General features: G+C 31.8%; 1 protein-coding gene across 2 annotated transcripts in view; it reads right to left on the bottom strand.

Moving 5' to 3' along the window:
- Positions 1–23,368, bottom strand: part of LOC129232400 (clathrin light chain A-like) — a 47,149-nt gene that overhangs the window by 7,000 nt on the left and 16,781 nt on the right. The window contains exons 3-5 of one of the 2 annotated variants that reach the window (XM_054866545.1): positions 20,500–20,620; positions 16,381–16,492; positions 9,877–9,888 (exon numbers count right to left, since the gene is read on the bottom strand). In XM_054866545.1, the coding sequence (XP_054722520.1) occupies positions 9,877–9,888; positions 16,381–16,492; positions 20,500–20,620 (245 nt within the window). The remainder of the gene's footprint in view (positions 1–9,876; positions 9,889–16,380; positions 16,493–20,499; positions 20,621–23,368) is intronic. The other variant, XM_054866546.1, reaches the window with a different exon arrangement.

Raw genomic sequence — 23,368 nt, 5'->3', positions numbered from 1 at the left:
TACGATTAAGCGGGGCCGAGAGTCAGAGGTGCCGATACATATCGGATATTTTGAAAATATCATGATATTGATATTTTCGATATTTACTTTTTCAACTACGGTATCTTCAATATAAAAATTATATTATTCATAGTAATATTGTTCATTTATTATTAAAATAACTAAAAATGTATGTATTACATTTTTATAAGTATTAATACATCATTAATGCAGCAAAGTATTTGTTTTTATTTTATGTTCATTCAATTATCAGTAATGTTACAATTTTGATTCATATTAAAAGTATCTAGTTAAATATTACATGTTGGTCATAAAAAAAAAAAAGAAATGTCATGCCTGTGCAGAGACAGATGCATATTTTTTATTTCTGAATCATAACTGTGTAAAAGTAGCTAACAGAAGAAAAATGAGTAAAACAGCCAATGCTAGATAAACTCCATTAAAATTGATAGAAATGTAAACTGAAACATTAGATATAAATAATGAAAGAAACCTTAATTTTAAGTCTACATATTATAATAATAATATAAGAAAATAAAGAGTGATTTGAGGATGCATTTACTATTTTGAAGACTTCAGTTTTCGTTCATTGAAAATATCGGATATATATCAAAATATCTGAAATATATCAAAATATGGGATATTTTCGAAAAGGGTTCATACTCTATTCCGATAAAAAAAATTCCATGACTTTTCCAAGACTTTTTCATGATTTCATAAAAATTTTATGACCTTGTTATACAAAGAGAATAGTACTATTTAATATCAAACTTGCCAATTTTTGGAAATGTGAATAAGCAAAACTTTTACTTGAATGCAAATACCTCATCGAAACACTTCTTTGTGGTTGAAAAAACATTAGTGCACACTGCTAAAACTAGTTTCTTCTTCTGTTGTCTTTTTTATGTAAATTTAAGTGAAGTAAAAATACAGTAAGTGCAATATAATTATGATTAAATATCTGATATTTTTCTTTATTAAAGTATCAATAAATTTGCTTTGAAAGTTGCCTTTTCGTGTCAATAGTGCATCTTATCATACATGTAACTTGTCAGTATTCTGGTTCTTTAAAGTAAAGTCATTCTTTAGTAAATTCATTCTTAATACAGATACAGTAAAACCCCTCCTAACAGACACCCCTCTTATATGGACATTTTTAAATTCAATTCCAATGCAAATAACATTATTAAACCCGTCCTGCGAACACCCCTCTATTACGGACAAAAAAATTTGTCCCATTAGTATCCGCATTAGAGGGGTTTTACTGTATTAATAAAAAAATCATTCAGTAGCAAATAAATAGGGGTAGAAGTGATCGACTTGTCACATATAGGACATTTTCCACAAAAAATATAGGACAAATATAGGACACATTATATGAATAGTTTCGCTATGAAAAACAATACGTATTATTTATTTATTCTTATCAATGATTTGTTTAAAAAAAAAACCCTCAAACAAAATTATAACTTACACCTGAAATGACTTTCCTGTAGTTGAAAGAATAATTTTTGAAAAAAGTGTACTTTGTAGAAAAAAAAAAAAAAAAAACAATGTGAAATTTATTGATACTTAACACAGCAACTCACAATTTTTGCAGGGATAGAAGTGTCACAAACATAGCTGATATAAATAAATAAAAACCGTCTTTGTGTTGAGAACTAACAGGAAATAACCAATGCTTTGTAGCAGAAATATACAGATATTTTGTTCAATAAAATTCCACGAAAAAGAAAAGGTTGCAAACAGACTATTAGAACATTCCGATCAGAAAATGCACTGAACACAAAAATACACCCGCGAAAACAAAAACCGAAATAAAACCACGCTGGAAAACAAAACAAACTGCTGTTGCCAAACGCAAAATTCTAAAACCAGCTTCAGAATTCGTTCTTGAAACTCCACCCACTACAATGACGTCATATTGCTGTAGCTAATGAGAGAAGATGCCTGTTGCAGGATTTAGTGAGTTGCGTTTTTTAATTTTAACACGTACTTTCGACGAAAAATCCGAAGTCAGATAGTTTATTTACTGTTGTTTTAAAGAAATAAATTGGATAAAAAAACTGGAATATAGGAAATATAGGACATTTCCCAAAAATATAGGACGATTTTCATACTTTTTTTGAAAATATAGGATATATAGGACCACTTCGACCCCTGAATAAATCATCTGACTCAAATGTACTTGTTTACTAATTTACACTTTTTCAAATGCATATAAATTAATAGGTTTAGAAATTCCATAATATAGTGTTAGATTCCTGAAATTGAACCTAAAAGTGGGCTACACATGGATCAATTTGGCGGGCCGTACTTTGGGCACCACTATTTTAGAATATTAGAATTCCACTATTTCTATCGCCCATTAAAAGATCTTTATTTCCTAAAACCATCAACAAACCAAGATAACGTCAGATAAATTGAAAAATATGGTTTTTTATGAGTGATTGAAACATACTCGGAAGCAATGAAATTGCGTTTTTTGAGTCGGCATGGCAAAATCAAGAATGTGCAAGTTTGTTACTATACAGAATAAAAAAAATGAGAAGTGATGAAAATAATAATAAATTCAAAACTAGTGATGTCCAAGCAGTAAAATCATACTGCAAAAAAAGAATGTCGACTGCTACAGAAGTGGATGCAATGGGATTTCAAAATTCAGATTTGTTATGGGTATCGTTCAATTTTCCAGTTTTAATAGGGTTTTTATGCAATACTGTTAAGTCATTAAAGATTTCTGATGCTCTTCCAACTATTGTTACTTCCTCTTTGCTCAGGACATTTTTCCATGACTTTAAAATACATTTCCATGACTTTTAATGAAAATATTAATTTTTTTCCCATGACTTTCCAGGATTTCCATGACCAGTACAAACCCAGTACGAAAATATCATGATACTTTCGAACCCTGCCGAGAGTACTGCTTGTTTAATAACTACAGTAACAAAACAAGAACGTTTTCATGAAACTAATTGAATGAGAGAAGTATCATAATGGATTATGTGCTTTAATTTAATTTCAAGCAAGTTAAGAATCATTGATTTTTAAGTATATGGCAATGTTTGCTCAAATTTTATAAGAAGACTGCATTTTATTATTATAATTACACTTTTGAGAGCATTGTGCATTAAAATTTTATAAATTAAACTTAGGAAAAAACTACATACAAAGATAGTTTACAGAGCAAATAATACGAAATCCCCTTCTGCCCTCTAGAAAATAACAGAAACTTACCTGATGCTTGCATATTTATGAAACATAAATATCAAGTTTAAAAAGTAAATGCTTTCATGTATTTCATACTTGGAAAAAAGTATAAAAGATTTTTGATGAATTCCAAACTAAATATAGTTTTAAAATTCAAGCATAAGCATCTTTAAATGGTAATTTTCCATTTCATTTGAGAATATCATAAATATAATTTTAATGAAATATTTCCAAAAACCTATTTTTTTTTGCCCATCTAACTGCTTCTTAAGATGTTCTAACTTGTTATAATTTTGTTATTGGTAGTTGAATTAACTATATTTGTTAATGTAAAATTGACCATACATCGAACAAGCTAATAAACTTCTTAAAATACACCACCAGCTCAGTTACTACATAAACTTCTACCCAGATGTTAACCTTCAGGTATTTTAGGAGCTACGGACAGTTTTCATAAACACGGGACTTCAAATAACATCACAAAAATTTGCAGGGAGCATACAAAAGGAGTGGGCCAAGCACTCCAACTCCTCCTTGGGGACTTCGGAAAATTCCATTCAGTCCTGCTGGAACTCAACGGTCCATATGCCGTAAGCAAATTATTTACATTGTGGGACCAGGGACCTGATACAATTTTTCTGTGTGAAACAAAACATTAAATACGTACCTGGGTCATTCTCCAGAAAACGTAACTTTTGAATGCAAATACAGTAAAACCTGTAAAGTTGACCACCTTTGTAAGTTGACCACCTGTCTATGTTGACCGCTTTTGTCAGGAACAGAATTAGTCCTATGTCATATAATGAAGAAAAACCTCTGTAACTTGACCACCTCTCTATCTTGACCACTAATGTTCGCCAAATTTGGTTTGGAGTATTGTAAAAAACCCTTTGTAAGTTGACCACTTGGTTTAATTTTTTTTTAACTTTCTTCAGCAAATTATTTTATTTTATTATTTATTTATTTATTATTATTATTTTTTTTTCATAGCTTTCCAAGAATGTTTTTAATGCTTTGATGACAGAACGAACAGCATTTTACTAACTAAACAGCAGCATAAAGCTTAATGCTGCTCTTGATTCTCCAAACTTGTTTTTCATTTGTTGTTTTATTTGAGATAGCTTTTTGTATTCTGTTCAATGAAAATATGTGTCAGTAGAAAAGTTTAAAGTCTTCCCTTTCAGTTGCAATATGTTGTGACAACACAGGAATTGTGCTAAAAAGAGCAGGCCCGGATCTACACATTTTGATGCCCCTGCAACAAAATATGTAGGACCCCTCCTTAGTGGCCAGCAGTGTCTATTAGTAAAGTGAGTAAGTCTTAGTGCTAGTTTTTTTTTTTCTTCAATTTCTATCACTGTTAGCCTTTTTAAGGATGCGGGCCTCTTGCACTGCGGGTATGCAGATCTGGGTTTGCTAATTAGTAAAGTTACACGTTTCTGGTGCAAGGGATTAAGAGATAGGACATTTCAATTTTGCCTTTATGAACTGGGAGAGTCGAGCTTGTTGCTCTTTGTGCAAAAAGTTTTACATAAAAAGGTTTCAAAAAAGAAAGTTAGCTGAACTTGAGATTAATAAAAAAGTATGAAATATTAAAATTAACTGAAAATGGAAAAAGCCAGAGAATATTAGCTGGCATGTATGGAATTTTTGAAACTAAAGTGTCTAAATGTAGTTAAAAACAAGAAAAAACTAACAAAATTATTTGAATAGTATTTTTAATTATTGTTTCCCTTTCAATAATGTTAAACAATGAAAGTGAGTTGAACAGAAAGAGTAAGGGTGAATTCCTCAAAAAATGAATACATGGTGCAAGAAGTGACAAAAAATATAAAAAAATTATTACCGCCCTTTATAAGTTGACCACCTGTCTAAGTTGACCGCCGAAGTACTGCACCGCGAGTGGTCAACTTACACAGGTTTCACTGTATTGTTCAATTTTGAAACCTCGTTTTCTTTTTTTTTCTCATTCTTACATGAAAGTGTTACTTACTAGAAGTAATCATAAACAATAGCCCAGCTAAATTCCAATTATTTTACACATAAATAAAGAAAATTAAAAAATGCCTTGTTCACGGGGAAAAAACCCCCTTTAATATTCAAATATTGAAGTCAATTTAATATCAAAGTAGTAATTTTGTTAGCTGTGCAAACAATCAGCTGTTTTAATGATTAGTGGGAATATAATATTAAGCTCTCTTAATTAAAATACGGATTAATTAGCAGTTTCAAATGTATGTTAAAAAATAGTATTTAGTAAATTTGAGGATATACTGGCAATTTATAATTTTGGTTGAATGTCTATTATTGATGCATTTACCCTCCATCATTTTTTATTTTCACCTCAGAAATAAGACACTGATAAGATCTGTCACAGAGGTGAGGAATTTTCCATTAATATAGGCCTCTAATAGATACATTTTTCATGGAAAATCCTTCTTTCTTAGTTACTACAATCTGCACATGTTAAGCATGTGAAAACATGTTCCCTTCTTTTTTTACATTAATTTACATCCCTGAAATTCAAGTTCACGGAGGTGAGAAGTCAGAATAACCACACTAAGTTTCTAAAGCGAAACCTATCTTCTTGTTTTTCGACAAAAATCTCACAACTTCAACTATGGCTGAAAATAAACAAGGAGGCTCCCTTGTACCATGGAAAATAAAGTTTGATTTCATTACTGCAGGGGTGATTATGAGTTCATCAAAAAATACCTGAAAGTTTCAAAGCGAGAACGGGGGGGGGGGTAATCTTTGGCCCCTATTACTTAAGTGCACCTATGCCATAGTATTAAATAGTTCTGAGTTGAAATATTGCGTGCACATTTAATTAAATTTTTAATGGATTACAAAGTTACTTTTGAACTGGTGTTATACAAATTATCTTGACATTTGACCATCTTAAGGGATAGTCGTCCATCTTACGGCTCTTTCAGGTATATTTGATGAGTATTATATAATTTAAAATAAATTGCGGAGGTAGGGAGATAAAAGCATAACGAAAAAAAGAACATAATTTCGGTATTTTCGGACATGAAAATATCGGAAATACGTCCGAAAATACCGGATATTCGGTAAAATACCGGACCACAATCACCCCTGTTACTGCCACGTGGCAATGAGGAATGGCATTTTGTGTTTAGGTAACGGAGGTGAGAATTTATTGTGTGACATGACTGTTTGTAATACTAAAGCAAACTAAAACACAATATTAAAGAAATTAAATATACTTAAACAATTAGTATTTGAGACACTTGTGAAAGGAATGATCAATAAATAAGTATATACTTTTAATTAAAGAAGTTATTAAGCAACATAAACAGTCCCACAAGGTGTGTGACATGCCACGGGGGTGAGAATTCACATGTTATGTCCAAAAATATATTAAATAAAAACTATTAAAAAATTATTGACTGGTTTAAATAGGTATATTTTTGATGAAATTAAAAAGAACATTGTTAAATGAATCGTTCCTTAAAGTTTTTACTGTGTAAAGTGCGTGTGACTTAAAAGTTACACTTTTTGGAGAACGACCCACCTACATTATTTTTAAAAAAATAATCTGATTTATATACTTGTTTTTACTTCATTTGAAGATTGGGAAAAAACTTGCCTAACCAGGCAAAAAGTGAAATTACGACACGATTGAAGAATGAAATTCGAAGAAATCCAATGCAGTCCAGTTTCGAAAATCCGAGGTGCTTTGTTATTATTTTTAAAGTATACTTTTTATCGACTAAAAAATGGTTTAATCTGAAAATTGAAATATTTTGCAATGTAGGACTTCCCCAACAGTATACAATAAGGTAGTAAAAAGAAACCGAAAGATTTATGGCAAATAACACTTGCCAAGTGACACGATATATTCCTTGACGCTTGGAGACGGATTAAGAGATGCCTTGGAGAAAGTAAGAAGCTGGTTGATACAAAAAATAACTTGAAAATAAAACATTGTTCTGCCTCAAAAGACGAACAGACTTTTTTTTTTTGGAATATTTGATTGCAACTTAAAAGGGAAGTGCAAAAGTTGAAGCTGTATGAAGCATATATACAAAATGTTATCCTTCAATGACTAACAAATTGTACCATATGAGGTACGTACGCTCACGCATAGAAACAAATTTCAAGACAAAACTCGTCAAAACTTATTAGAGGACAAGTCAAATTACAGTTTTCGGCTGCCTGCACGTTTACACCAGGGTTGGATTTCTGCCGGCATAAACTAGTTTTTGGCCCGCCAGTGGCAGAAACTGGTTATGACCAGTAAAAACCGGCAGAAACTGGCAAAAAGTTTAAAGCGTCTTTAATAACTCCAGTAGTTACTAAATGATATTTGTTTAAATCAATTTAAAAAAAATTAAACTTCATTTCATCATTTAAAAACATAAAATCCTATGCTAGTGTCCTTGACTTAGTTTGAATAGGGAACTTTCCAATTGCAGATGCTCGTAATATTTGGATTCATCTAACAAAGGACAAAAATCATATAGGGGCTTGGGAAAGAGGAGTGACGTACAGAATTAAAACAGGCATTACCGATTGTAATTTGCTCGCTTATATGTTTCATCTAAATTGCTTGTGACTGAAATTATCATGTGCTTCAAGAAGAAAGTGCCAGAATTTTACTTGCGAATCCTAAGCTAGATTTTGTACCTATTATCACAGCTTTGCAAAACAAACTGGCCCCATTTCTCGAAACTTCTTTTTCCAGTCAAATTTTTACCATTATCCCAACTACTACGTGGTGGATCAGTTAAAAAATATATGACAATTTCATGAACAGTGCTTGCGTTCTTTGATGCATTGCCTGCTAGCTCTTCTGTTCGAAGAATATTCTAAAATTTCTCATTTGTGCATATTGAGTCGAGAAACTGGTTAGATTTTAGAAACCACCTTTTCTAAGGAGCGGGGTCCAAACAATGTAACATTTGATTTTGAATTGAGATAATATTTTAATTATATAAATTGTGTGCTTTGGTTAACAACTAATTATTTTCTCTGTGCATTTTCCATTGTATGTCAATAGTTAATTTTTTGTCATTTTGTGAGTTTTTTGCCACGTCGGTTTTAACCAGTTTCTACCAGTGGTTTTAACCACCTCAGCAGAAACTTGCCAACCCTGGTTTATAACCAAGAACTTGCAGACATAACTCGTTCAGGGTTGATTAAAACATAAATTTATGTTGATATTTGAGTGATAAATTTTTAGAGGAGACAACAATATTTCATTTTCATAGCATAAGGAAGTAAAGAGCGCACGTCCTTATGTAGTCCAAATAATTTTTCGGATAATCCGAGGCGATGTGAGCACCAATTACCTTAGATTTTTCGAGACCCAACTGTAATTACAATAAACCAGGGTTGGCCGAATTGGACCCAATTGGGTTGGACCCAATGGTTTTTTTTGAAAAAACCCATTTAAAAAAACCCATTATTCAGCCCACTTTTGGGTTTTTTCAGATTTTCTGAGAAGTTTTTAAAAAAAATAATTTAAATACTTTTCCAATTTAAAGTTCTTTTTTATTTGTTCTTCACCACAGACAATGAACATAAAAAATGAATTTTGAACTTTAATAGTATTTCTTAACTCTTAACGGCATTAAAAAATACTTCAAAGATTTTAAATAAATATATTTAACTTTTTTCTTTAACTGGTCAATAAATAACTCAAATTATCTTGACTAAGTCCTGTCGCGTCTGATTTTCTCAATATTTGTAGATTGTACAGAGAAAACTAATTTAGTTAAAATGCTTTCATGTGAATTATTTTCTTCTAACCAACACATCACAAATCTCGAATAAACACAAGGTACATTTTTTAGAAATAAACAGATTTTTCTAACGGTCAACAGGTACAGTATTTTCATTATCTTACGAAAAAGTTTAATATTTCTTACTCTGTACACAGAAATAGAAAAACGGGCAACATAAAGTTCAAAGAAATGTTTTGATTAAGCTGGAATTCAGTAAAAAAGGATTTTTAAACTACTTGAGGTTCTACAGTAGTTTTGCATAACAAAATGAAATACAATAAAGTAAAATGCAGAAAAAAAAATGTAGTAATTAAAAACGAATAATAGCTTTTATCACTCGAGAAGTAACTTTGCCTTAACTGTTGGAATAATGAAAATTGAAAAATCTAAAACTTCACCATTCTTGGGTTTTTTCGTCTTTTATACTTTTCTTCAGAAATCGCTGAATTTTAACTAGTTTTCCAGCTTTTTTTACCCGAAGACAATTTTTGCACTTTGTCTATATACTTATGCTACAGTATGTTACAAGTACCCCACATTTTTCCTAAAAAAAGACAAAAAACCCAACTTTAGTTGGGTTTTTTTTGGGTTTTATTTAAAAAACCCAAAAAAACCCTGGGTCCATGGGCTTTTTTTAAAAAACCCAGGTTTTTGCCAACCCTGCAATAAACACAGCTGTCTTGAGCAAGGCATCAGCACTACAGAGTGTTAGACGTAATACATTGCTTATTAAACAATCTCAAGCGCATATGTACATATTATGAGGCAGTACAACAAATTTGCAATTGGTATAATGCACTGTACAACACACACAAAATCAAACAAAGAAACAAAAAGGGCACAACTGAGGGGAACTGTAAAAGCAACAGCCACAAAAACAGAAAAGCATCGAGAGATACAAACAGCCACTTACTTCGATTCCTCCCTGAAATGGAGCAGAGTGAGGAGAAAGCGTAAAAAGGAAGGCAAGATGTAAAAAATGGCACAACATCACAAATCACATGTGAGCCAGGAGAGGCACTTCCAGCTTTAGAAATAACCAGTTTCAAAACCCCTCGGCGATAAAAAATGGCTAGAAATTCCTGAAATTGTTTCTAAGATTTATTCACCCATTGCTTTTTGAGATCATAAGAGTTACAAGACTGTTGGCAAGGTTGTCTTAAGGTCAAGGTTTTTAAAAAACGTTGAAAGTGCTGTCAATAGATGGCACCACATCATCCTGCTGCAGGCATTTCGCACAACAAACGATTAACTTAGGAAAAGTCACGTAAGGCAAAAAAGTCAGTGTTTCAATATTTTTTTTCTAACACAAAACAACGTTTTTCGATGTTTGCAATTTTCTATTTTGCTTCTGATTTCTGCATAAATAACAATGTCACTATAGAAACTCCTTTTATAATTATTGATTTCAAACCTCAAAATAAGCAGTAAAAATGACTTTTTAAATCAAGTCGGCAAAAAAATTACATCAACGCTGTTATTGTTCGATATTCGCACGTTGGCCTATATCATTTCTACGTCGATTGATACTTTTGGGCTTCTTGGGCCAGAGAGTTTAACATTGGCCCACTATTTTAGCATTGAGGAAAAGGGTCAACGTCCCTTGCTCTGGATAACCAACGAACGTCTCCTCCCAAGGTTAGAAAATTATATTTATAGTAGAGTATGTATAGTTTCGTTAATTTAAATTTTTTTTTTTCCATTTGCATTTAATTCCAGGTTTCTTTACTGCTAATTGTGCTTTTAAGTTGCTTAATGTTGGGCTCGGTGCTTATGGCGGGTGTGGCACATACATAAATTTTTTTTTCCTTGAGAATTTATTTCGATGCGGTGCTTACTCCCAAAAATGCTGTACTTACCTTTTCAACTAATCAATATTTCCCTCCATAAAATCCACCATTTTGAGTGTGGCATATTTTCATATACGTAAATTCTCCTGATGATTCGCCCAAACACTGAATAACCTAATAGTTAAAAGAAACTTAAAGAAAGGTTGAAAAGGATCCCTTCTGTAAAGTAACTCGCAACATCTCTAGCTTTATGCCTAATTTTTCAAGAAAAATTTAAATTTAACCGAATTTCTGTATTTTTGAAATTTACTTCTAACCCAAACATTTTTTTTTAGAATCTTCATAAACCAGACCTTTGCTAAGCTTGGTTAAAAACCGAAACAAATATTTACAAATGGGCCGATCACATTATGGACAAAATGAGAATGTTACTAAAACCAGGGTTGCCAACCTTGGAAGAACAATTTGAAATTTTGAGGAGCAAGTCGGTATTTCGTATAAAAAACAATAAAAAACACATAACTGAAATTGTTTTTGAGCTTTAATAATCATTTTAAGTACTAGTATAAAAATAATTTTTAAACTAATAAAACAGCTTTAAACCCTGTTTCAATTTTTGAGTATAGGTATCTTTAAATTCCTACATTTACATGATTGACATTATAATAACAAAATATGAACTCTAAAACGTTCGACCAGGAAATGGGGGGCAAAATAACTTATTTGCGGAGCTTCGCCATTTTTGCGGAGCAATTCTGCAAAATGCGGAGCAGTTGGCAACCCAGCTAAAACACATGTAGCCAAATAAAATTTCCAAAATGTGCAAAAAATCAGAAACGGTGCGTAAAAGCGAAATAACAGCAAAAATGCTTTTATTTCACACCGCATAAAAAGTAGCAAATGTGTCGATGTATAACTAAGAGTCTAGCCTAGAGTTTATAACTACTCCATTACATTTCTAGATGAAATAAATGAACTCGTTACAGTTCATGAAAAAGGAACAGATGTGCAGAAACAACTTCAGGGAGAACTTATATTTTACATCTCATTACAGGGTGACTAGATGTCATTTCATCAAAAGTATTTCACAAGGTGTAAAAAATAAACTGGAAGATGCCTAGACTGACTAATATGAGTTTAAAAAGCAAACACAAAAAATATAAAAAAGCAAAACATTTTGAAAAAGCAATACATATCGACAATACATTAATAATGCACAGTAAATTTTAGTTGTGAACAGCCAGTAGCCAAAAATTAAAAAAAGCCAAAAAATTGTAAGTAAAAATAAAAGTAAAAAAACATTTAACAATATAAAGAACATAGAATTTAAAAAATAGAATCATTCATTAAAATGAAAAGTTTAAAGAGAATTTTTTAAAAGGGAAAATGCGGTACAAGAATCAAAATAAGCACAAAAAAATAAATGACACAAATAATGACTACGCTACATCAAAACAAACAGTAAAACTTTTAACAAGACATAAAATAATTATATTATTTAATGTATCATTTTTTATGCAAAAGCATCTCATCATATACAGTCGACCCTCTTTAAAAGTTACTCAAAGGGACCTTTAAAAATTAATTTGTCTTACCCAAAAAGAAATAAACAATAGGTGAGAGATAACAAATATATTTCTTAGCAACAACTCGTTTTAAGCATGTTCGAATTAACGAAGTTCGACTGTACCATAAATTAATCGACACAGGAAAAGCATCTTCTTTACAGTGGAACTTTAGTGACTGGCAATTTCTCATTTTGAATACTGATTTGTAAGAAATACTTTTTCAAAGCTATGCAGCTCTAGAACAGGAGCGGATACAGAAATCCATTTTTTTTGAGGGGGGGGGGGGCCTTCAATGTAAGAACCTACAGTTTTGGGTATGACAAATTTCTGAAACTGCTTGGGGGGTCAATAAAAAGCATCAAATTGGCCAGGAATAGGGAATCTAATTGGGGGAGAAACGTTGCCGATTAAGTTCATAAGCAATGAAAAGGAATAGCAGTAGTTCAAATATTTACTTTCAAAAATAACTACCGTATTACCCCACATTATCCGGCATGCCGCAAAATTCGGGGGTCACTAGATTTTCAATAACACTTTCCTGGGCCTGGTTAGGAAAGGGGACGAGGTTAGGAAATGTCCTGGATCGAGGTTAGGGGAAAAATAACAATATTATAAAAAATATATGCTCAGCTTAAAAATGAATGTAAGTTCTATACATATCTTAATAGCATTAATAAACAGTTTGATTCTGTAAAAATATTTACTAACAATGTCATTTGTTACTTTAACAAGAAAAATAGTGTTTAATAACAAATAATTTTACAAAAATTAAATTAAAACTAAGTAAGCAAACATTTAAGCAGTAAGTGACCGCCACTAAACCAGTGCTAAAGAATTTGTCACAGCTATTCAATAAATAAAAATTAAACTTACCTCTCTAAAAGGTACCTAAAATAATTTATTTAAAAAAATTATCAACAAATCGCAGTAACGATGATTGCATCTGAATTGATTACTTTATTGGCATGTAATTAAAAATCCATTAATAATAACCTACTATAAATAACAAGCACATAATATATGAAATATACTTTTTTTTTGAAGGAAGATTACTTTCGGGATTTATTAATTTTTTTCCTTACAGTTGCTTGCTTTCTGATTGGAATTGAATGGGGAAATTTACTTTTGCTTTGTTGCAAAAAAAAAAAAAAAAAAAAAAAAAAACCTAATTATCCGGCATGCCGGAAAATTTGAATTCCCCAGCATGCTGGTCAACCTCGCTTTTTCCCGGCATGCCGGATAATATGGTATTAAATTGAAAAGATACAGTGCAGAACCTTTTATCCGGGAACCAAAAAACCGGGAAACGAGAAAACCGGCAACCTTTTGCCGATTTTCTCGCTATTTTTAAAAAATACGCATTTTCGGCAATTTTTGAAAAACTAAGCATTTTTTGGAAATACCTAAAAGAATATTAAGCAGTTTCTTAATAAATACCACATTACTCATCTATAACTCGGGAAAATGTTTACAGAAACGAACTTCAAAGGGTTATCCTTAACACTGGGCAAAATTTCCGAAATATTTTCTTAAATTAAAAAGTACACTCGTAAGTCTGAAGTTTTCAGGTTTCATTCCAAGAAATGAATATTGTCACATTCTAATGCAATATTTTTTTTTTGAATGGTCTCCAATTAAAGCCGTTTAGAGAGTAAGCGACGTCTCAAAAGTGCGGAAAATGCCGAAAACCAGATTCGCGAATTTTTCGGATAGTTGATGGTGGAATCTAGAAATCGTTAAACGCCAGACTCATTAGTCAAATTTTTATTGGTATGAACTTGCTGCAAGCACAACAGTTATCAATAACTACCGTAATCGCAAACACCAAACAACCTTTATATTAAAAAAAAAAAACGCGTTCATGAAAACAAATTCTTTCATATACTATAGTAGAAAAATCGCATACTTACATTCAAAAACTTTTTTCTTGCCCTTCTTTTCATTTTCTTTCGTTTTAAAACATAGAAAAGTTTTTTTTATTTCTCCTTTTTAAAATGAATGTGAGGCTCTCAGGTCTTATGGATAACTTAACTTTTTTAGTGTTTAAATTATTCTCTCTCTAGTAGTTTTTAATTTTTCGATATTGATAATCAATTCTGAACTGTTTTCTTCTTATTTTAATATGTATTGCTATTTATTATAGTAATTTAAGTTTTATAAACAATCCGCCAATAGCATTTTGTAGCGATCCAGAAAACCCAGGGTGGCGACAGGAACTGTAAAAAAAAGTTCCCAGACTTTTCCCTGATTTCCCTGATTAAGTACACCAAATTTCCCTGATTTACGTTACCAATGATAATGGTTTTCTTTCTTTGCTCTACCTTAAATCCACTGTATGTTTGTATAAAATGCAGTATTTTAAATGTTTTAAGTTGTGTAAAGTTGTTGAACTAAAGATATATTTTTAAAATATGCTACTTTTTTAATAAAATGGTTTAAAAAAAACATATCAAGTCAATTTTTTTTTGGGGGGGGGGGGGAGAAAAAATCTTCTAAACAGTACACAAGTTTTTTCTACATGGAACGATTATAGAAAATTAAAAAAAAAAACACTTTGCTTCCAGAAACCACTTAGCATAAGAATTTTAAGAAACTATTAAAATTACTCTTAAAAACATATGTGTATTTATGATATTACTAAAAAGTAATTGAAATTATTTTGAACTAAGTTTTCAAACAATATAATAATTGTTGCAAGAATAACAAGTAATAGTGAAAGAATAGAAGTAATGTAGTTATTCTTATCTAACTAATTGACATATTTATGCTAAACAGATGAAACCATTTGACATCCATTCATAGGGAGCTTTTCTCTAATCAAGAACATAGGTTTTAATGAATGAATACAGCATTTTATCAATTAAAAAAAAAAAGATATTTACTTAAGTACACAAGTTAACTCTATTTCAAATGATTTCAGTATGTAACGAAAAAAAGCTTAGATTGCTTTTGTAACAAACAACTTTGAAATGCAAGGGGGAAAAAAAGGAAAAAAAAAAGCAATTAGTTAATTTCAAAATATATAAAAGAAGAATACAACTTGGTTATAAAATTAAAGAATCACTTAAGTCTGAAGAAAAGAAAACCTTTATAATCTGCGGTGACAACAAATAGTATAACGGCAAAAAACAAAGTTTTTTTAATTGAAAGTTCAATTTTAGCAATTAAATTAAAAATGCGAAGAAGTAATAACTTTTAAGCTTTTATAGTATTAATTCAAAAACCGAAGATTTCTTTTTGAAATCGTGATTGCAGTACGCTAATTACTTCGAGACAATGAAATAAAGGCAAAGGAGCTAAGGCATTAATGAAGGCTTCCTCTTTGCCTGTATGGTTGTTTATTTTACATAGCATTGAAAGCGTAAAAAGAAATTTCATGTTAGGTAAAATAAACAACCTAACAGACACAGAAGCAATCTTAGGAAGTTCATCCTGTGGTTAATAAGTAAGATTCAATACTTTGATGTTGAGGAAAAAAGATGCACAAATATACGGCAGTGTATAATCGCACCTCATTAATTTTACTTTCTTTTTGAACAGATAATTAACGGAAAATGCATAAGGAATTAGAGTACTTAATTTTGTAAAGCAAAAAAAAAAATTTTTCTCATAAAATCAATTTTCCCTGATTTTTTGTTATTTTTTCAAAATTCCCTGATATTTCCCTGACTTTTCCCTGATCTGTCGCCACCCTGAAACCGGGAAATTCAGATATCCGGGATAGCGATATTCCCGAACTTCCCGGATATTTGGTTCTCTACTGTACTGTAATTGCTTATGCAATAAGTGTTTGAATCCGATGTGGACAGATATTGTTGTCGACGGTTTAGGGGGGGTGGTCATGACCCCCCCTCTTGTATCCGCCACTGCTCTAGAATATGTTTCGGGTACCCAAAGAAACACAAAAATTCAGGGTTCCACCATTTAAAACAAGGGCTATCAGACAAATAAAAAATTTAATAAAGCATTAAATTTTAGTAAAATGAAAAATACATTCAATAATAAACTCTCCCATGACATTAATATTCGAAATGAGTTTAAAAAGAATCTATAAAGTACCTATTGTTTAATTTGGCCTTTTCAATCTGCTCCTTGTATCGAGCATACCAATCTTCCATTTCTTTCTTCGCAGATTCCTGCAGTTCTAGCTTCTTTTTCTCTTCTTCCTCATCTGAAATACAAGACGCCAAAACAGCGATTGTTACACGTTCACACAGTAACAACACAAACAAAATCACCGTATTACCCCTCATTAGCCGGCATGCCACAAAATTCGGTCTAACCAGATTTCAGGGTTCATACTCAATTCGGATAAAAAAAATCCATGACTTTTCCAAGACTTTTTCAGGACTTCATAAAATTTTTCATGACTTATACGAAGAGAATAGTGCTATTTGATGTAAAACTAGACAATTTCCGGAAATGGGCGTTAGAAAAACTTACATGAGTACCAACCACTACCTCATTGAAGAACTTACTAGTGACTGAAAAAATATCAGTGCACACTGCAGAAACTAATAAATTATTATTTGTCTTTATCATATAAATTCAAGCAAAATTAAAATATAGTGAACGCAATACACTAATGTTTAAATATCTAATAAATATTTAATAAATAGGGCCAAATAGTAATAAATGGGACAAAAATTGAATGAGTCATTACTAAGTTTCCAATAATAAATTTACTTCCTAAAAGCATTGTCCTTTGGTGTCATAAGTGCTTATAATCACCCATGTAATTTGACAGTATATGCGTTCATTAAAAGTAAAATCACATTTTTCAGTCTCATTTTTCTAAACCAGATTTTTAAGCTGGCCACAAGGATCACTTTTGCGAGTGTATGTTGTGAACCACTGTTTTAGAGTATTAGAATTCCCCTATGTCTATATTCTATTACCTGACTAAAGTCTTCATTTTCTACACCCTTCAACATATTGAGACAAACTTGGGTAAATTTAATAATGAATATTTTAGAAGTAGTTGAAATGAATTCTCTGATGCAATTGAATCACTTTTTGAGGGGAAGTGACAAAATCAAGAATATGCAAGTTCATTACTACATAATAAAAAATATAAGAAGTGCTGAAAATAATCGTTAATTCAAAATTAGTGACGTCCCAGTAGTAAAATCACATTACAAAAAAAGGCGAGCGTCTGTTACGGAAGCAGATGAAATTGGATTCCAAAACTCGGATTTCTTTTTGAGATGGTTCAATTTATATGCAAGGTTACTAAATCACTCAATATTTATAGCTCTCTTTTAGCTATTGTTACTTTCTTATTGCCCAAGACATTTTTCCATGACTTAAAATAAATTTCCATGCCTTTTAATGAAAGTATTAATTTTCCATGACTTTCCAGGATTTCCATGACCCGTACGAACCCTGGATTTTCAATGACACTTGCCTGGTCCTTTTCGACATGCCGGAAAAAATAGAGGCTAGGGAAGAAAATTAATGCTATATAAATATAGGTTCAGCTTAAAAATGAATATAAGTTCTGTACATATCTTACTAGTATCAATAAGCAGTTTATTTTTGTTTGGTATTTTAACAAGAAAAATATTGTTCAATAACGCCTAGAAATGTTATAAAAATTAAAACTAAGCAAACATTTAAGCTGTAAGTGACTGCCCCTAAACCAGTGCTAAAGAATTTACCATAGCTATTCAATAAATAAAAACGAAACTTACCTCTCTAAAAGGAACCTAAAATAATTTATTTAAAAAAATTATGAACAAATTGCTGTAACAATGACTGCTTCTGTATGGATTAATTTATAGGCATATAATTAAATCCATTAATAATGACCTACCAAAAATAATAAGCACATATTGTATGCAATGCACAATTTTTTTTTGAAAGAAGGTTACTTTCAAGATTTATTTTTTCCCCTTACAGTGATTTGCTTTCCAATTGGAACTGAATGGGGAAATTTACTTTTGTTTTTACAAAATAAACCTCAAATTATACGGCATGCCGTAAAATTCGAATTTCCCGGTATGCCGGCTAATACGGTAAATTCATATAAGTTAGCAAAGGCTGCATAAAGCAATAACTGAACAGTGATGCCATCTAGTGGGATTGCCAAAGTGTACTTTGAATAGCCTATCATTCTTCGTACAAACCCTGCAAGTCAGCGGAAATATTTGTTGGAAAATAGGCCAAACTGGAAAAAAATCTTGCCGAACATTCAAATGCTTGTTTCCCAAAATTATAATTTTTTAACTAGAGGGTTTTTTCCTGAACCCTTGGTATTTATATCAAGTAAAAAGGATAAATCAACATGCATGAGATTAAATTGAGAGATTAGCTAACATATTTTTGTAACCTTCTTTTAAATAAGGAAGAGAAAGTACAATCTAACCTAATGAACTCAAATGCACTTGTAATGAATTACTGCTTGTACTAACTACAAGCGCAACCCCCATCCTATTGTTTGCTGCTGATTATTGTTCCAATTATTCGAACTACGGTAAAGTCTAATTGAATTTAACGGTCCCTTCGAGTTCGTTTTAACAAGGTTTGACTAACTACTAGCAAAACTTTCAGAAACATGAGAATTATGATTTTCTTGGCATTATTTTTAGTATTGAAAATGCGCAAAAAATTCGTACATTATTACAGGACAACACTCTCAAAACCCAGAATTTTATTCGTCCATATTCAAGAAAAAAAAATGACAACAAATTTATCTCCTCAATGATTTTCTACATTGTTACAAATTTCAATAAAAGCACTGTTGCAGAAAGTTGAGATGAAGCACTGAATAATCATTTGAATGGAGGAAAGCCTGCGAAAAATAGGGATTCTATGTTGAAATCTAAGTGTCGTAACAGTTTTTAATTGATATCTCCGCTAATTATTATACAGTTATACAAGGGTGTTTGTGAGTTCATCAAAAATACCTGAAAGTTTCAAAGCGAGAATGGGGGGGGGGGGGGGGTAATCTTTGGCCCCTATTACTTAAGTGCACCTTTGCCAAAGTATTATATAGTTCTGAGTCAAAATATTGTGTGTACATTTGATTAAGTTTTTAATGGGTTACAAAATTACTTTTGGGGTGGTATTATACAAATTATCATGACATTTGTCCATCTTAAGGGATAGGTGTCCATCTTAAGGCTTTTGCAGGTATATTTGATGAGTATTATATAATTTTTAAAAAATTGCGGAGGTAGGGAGATAAAAGCATAAAAAAAAAAAAACATAATTCCGGTATTTTCGGACATAAAAACACCGGAAATACGTCCGAAAATACCGGAAATTCGGTAAAATACCGGAACACAATCAACCCTGATTATAGGAGGATTATGTTAAATAGCCAAACATGAAGACGGTAAGATGACAAATCCATCGATACCTGGTTCGATGGTCAGTTCACTGTCGTTCGGGAGAAGAAGCTCAGACATAGACACATACACTCAGTTTTTAATAATCTAAGACTAGCTGCGTGCCCGGCGTTGCACGGGCTACCTAAAAAATGTAAGAGCAGTCCAGTTGATGCTTTTGTAGTACACCGACACTAGTTTCTAACGCGTTAAGGAATAAATAAATGCCCGTAAAGCAAGGTTTAACTAAGGTTAGGTAACTAAAAATAAACTGCATGTAAATCACTCATTTACTTTACGACGTGCACGGTCCTCCTCGAAAATGAAAGTTATGTCATGTGACGCGTATTTAACAATCAGGCTTGAACAAAAAAAAAAAAAAAAAACAAAACAAAATTTTGCTGCAGATTACGGCAAAATAATCGAAAAGTAAACAACTTAAACACCCTGATTACAGGAAAAGCCTTAAAACAAAAGCCTAATTTTATTTCTTTATATTCGAGAAAAAAAATTGCAACAGATCTTTCATCTCAATGATTTTCTTCACGCTGTAAATTTTAATAAAAGCGTTCATTCGGAAAGTTGAGATGAAGCATTGAATAATAATTTGAATGGAGGAAAGCCTTCGAAAAATAGGGATTTTATGTCGAAATCCAAGCATCATAATTAATAGTTTTTAGTGGATATATCCGCTCATTATTATCGGAGGATTATGTTAAATAGCCAAACATGAAGACGGGAAGATGACGAATCCATCGATCCCTGGTTCGATGGTCAGTTCACTGTCGTTCGGGAGAAGAAGCTCGGACATAGACACATACACTCAGTTTTTAATAATCTAAGATACCTTTGACTTGAAGCATCTTGAGTTGCTCCTCCCTCCAGAGCTTGATTTTCTGAGGTTCCTCTCGCTGCACAGGGGTCCTCTGCTGTGTTGGGGGTAGGCCTTCGCTGGGACCATTTAAATGCTGGGGGAAAAGAAAAATTTGTCACAAAGAATTTCTGCAACAAATTCCAATTTTACAATGGACCTTATTCACGGTTTGGCAACGGTCCCATCAGCTGTCCGTCTGCGGGTATTTTGACCAATCACGCAGTGTTAGTAGTGCTGAAAAAACTCGTTTTATTTAAGGATTACTGGACTTCATGCGCATAATGAACATGTTTAGAGCTTAAAAAGACTTACGAGTGCATGGAAAATGCCGAGAAACGGAGAAAATAAAAAGAGAATTCGAGTTTTCACCATGTTTCTGATAAGAAACCGAAGAGGCTTAAACCTATGAAAATACGATAATAAAGAGAGTATTTCGTATCAAATGAATCGTTCATCATTCTTTTACAACGTTTCTTAGTTAAAAACGTAAAAAACCTCCGATTTTTAAATAGAAAGAAGAGTTTATAAACCACACAAAAGTGAGTGTTACTATATGCTGTAGCGCCGGATTTTCGCCTGCTACAGTTCCCACAATGCACTGCAGTGAGGGGTTTTTACCCGCAGTGACGTCAGGTGAATACTGTCCATTATAGAACAACTTCGTTTATTTGGTTTAAGAGGGACTAAAGACAATATGGAGAATCCAAAAAAACTTAATACGTGTAACAAGCAAAACAAATCCTTAAATAAGGGTTTACAGTTTTTTACAATAAAAAAAAACGTATTGTTATATTATCACTAACAAATTATTTTATCACATGTCTGACAATTCCTGCACTTTTTACTGATAGATTTAACAAAGAAAGCAGTGCCCCTAAATTTTAGCTAAGCCTAAAACAGTTCGAGCTAAAAACGCAAATAACTCCCGGATCATTTAAGTTAGAGCATTGAAACAAATTGCGTAGAACGCGGAAAACTAGACTCTTTCCAACGATACATAATATTAATATATGCAAGTAAATTTTCACCCCTTTCATAGGCAATTAACGCGATTTTAGAGCTTAAAAAATTAATCACAAAAAAACTAATTCGAATTAAAAAAATAAATAAAACCGCAGGTGCACAGTCCCAGAGCTCAAAGTCATTTTGTACAAATTTTTAAGGCCGGTACAGGGTTCATACTCTATTCGGATGAAAAAATTCCATGACTTTTTCATGACCTCGTAAATATTTCCATGACCTTGTTAGATGAAGAGAATGGTAGGTACTATTTAATGTCAAACTTGCCAATTTTTGGAAATGAGCACTAGCAAAACTTCCATGTTAATGCCGCTACCTCATCGAAGCACTTACTTGTGATTAAAAAAATATCAGTGTACTCCTAAAAAACTAAACTATTCTTGTTTGCCTTTATCATATAGATTTAAGTAAAGAAAAAATACAGTGAATGGAATATAATGAAGCTTAAATGTTTAATAGTTTTTTTTTTTTTTTTTAAATGAACAGGCAGAATATTAATGAATTTGACAAAGGTTGAATGAGTTATTACTAAATTTCAATAAATTGCTTCAAAAGTAGCTTTTTAGTGTGAACAGTGAATTTAATCATCCACATAACTTGACAGTATTTTGGTTTTTTAAAGTAAAGCCACATTGTTTAGTAAATTCATGTTTCTAAATAATAAATGATATTCTAATAATGATATTTATATTTAAAAAAAAAAACATTTAGTTGTGAATAGATCTTCTGGTTTAAATGTACTTGTTTACTAATTTGAACATTTTCAAATCTATATAAATATATAGATTCAGAAATTCCATAACATAGTGTTTGATTTTTGACATTGAATGTAGCAGTGCGTTGCATGGATCAGTTTTGCAGGCCATATGTTGGGCACTACGGTTTTAAGAGTATTCGAATTCCCCCTTTTCTGTATTCTATCACCAGACTAAAGATCTTTATTTTCTGAAACTTTCAACAAATTAAGATAAACTCTGATAAATTCAATAGTAAATTTTTTTACGAGTGATGGAAACGAAATCGAGTGCAATTGAACTGCGTTTTTTAAAGAGGGTGTGGCAAAATCAAGAACGCACAAGTTAACTACCACAGAATATAAAATACAGGAAGTGTTGAAAATAATGGTAAATTCAAAATGAGCGACGTCCAAGCAGTGAAATCACACTGCAAAAAAAGAGGAGTGGCTGCTACAGAAGTGGATGCAATGAGATTTCAAAATTCAGATTTGTTTTTTGCATCTTTTAATTTTCCAGTTTTTCTGGCTTTTATGAAGCAATACTGTTTAAATCATTCGTAACTTCTAATGCTCTTTTAGATACTGTTATTTTCTCTTGACCCAAGACATTTTCCCATGACTTGGAATAAATTTCCATGACTTTGAAAATTTCAATTTTCCATGACTTTTCCAGGTCTGAAATTTGCTTATTTTTTTCCCATGGCTTTCCATGAACCCTGGCCATAGGTGCTATGGGGTCTCTTGTACGCACGTCCACCACAGACTTCCTTCCAGATATTTTTTCAAACCTTACTTTTATTTACTATAAAGAGATTATTTTATTGCAATGTATATTCATATTACTTGTGTGTATTATAATATGTAGCATTGTTCTTTCAGTTCAATGTATTTTTTAAACCCCCCCCCCCTCTCCCCATAATGATTAAGTTTGGGGAAGGAGGTTGAGCACCCTCTTTCCGTTGAAATAGGAAGCTAAAATTCTTCCAGAATATTACTATCCATCCACCACTGGGGTGTCCACACAGTGCAGAGGACACCCGCATTTCATAGTGGGGGAGTAAGAAAAACAGTTTGTTTGAACATGGG

Source organism: Uloborus diversus, unplaced genomic scaffold (genome assembly GCF_026930045.1).
Source record: "Uloborus diversus isolate 005 unplaced genomic scaffold, Udiv.v.3.1 scaffold_12, whole genome shotgun sequence".
In the NCBI taxonomy this organism is placed as follows: domain Eukaryota; kingdom Metazoa; phylum Arthropoda; class Arachnida; order Araneae; family Uloboridae; genus Uloborus; species Uloborus diversus.
The sequence above is the reverse complement of the archived record's forward strand: the minus strand, read 5'-3'. Positions and strand labels throughout refer to the sequence as shown.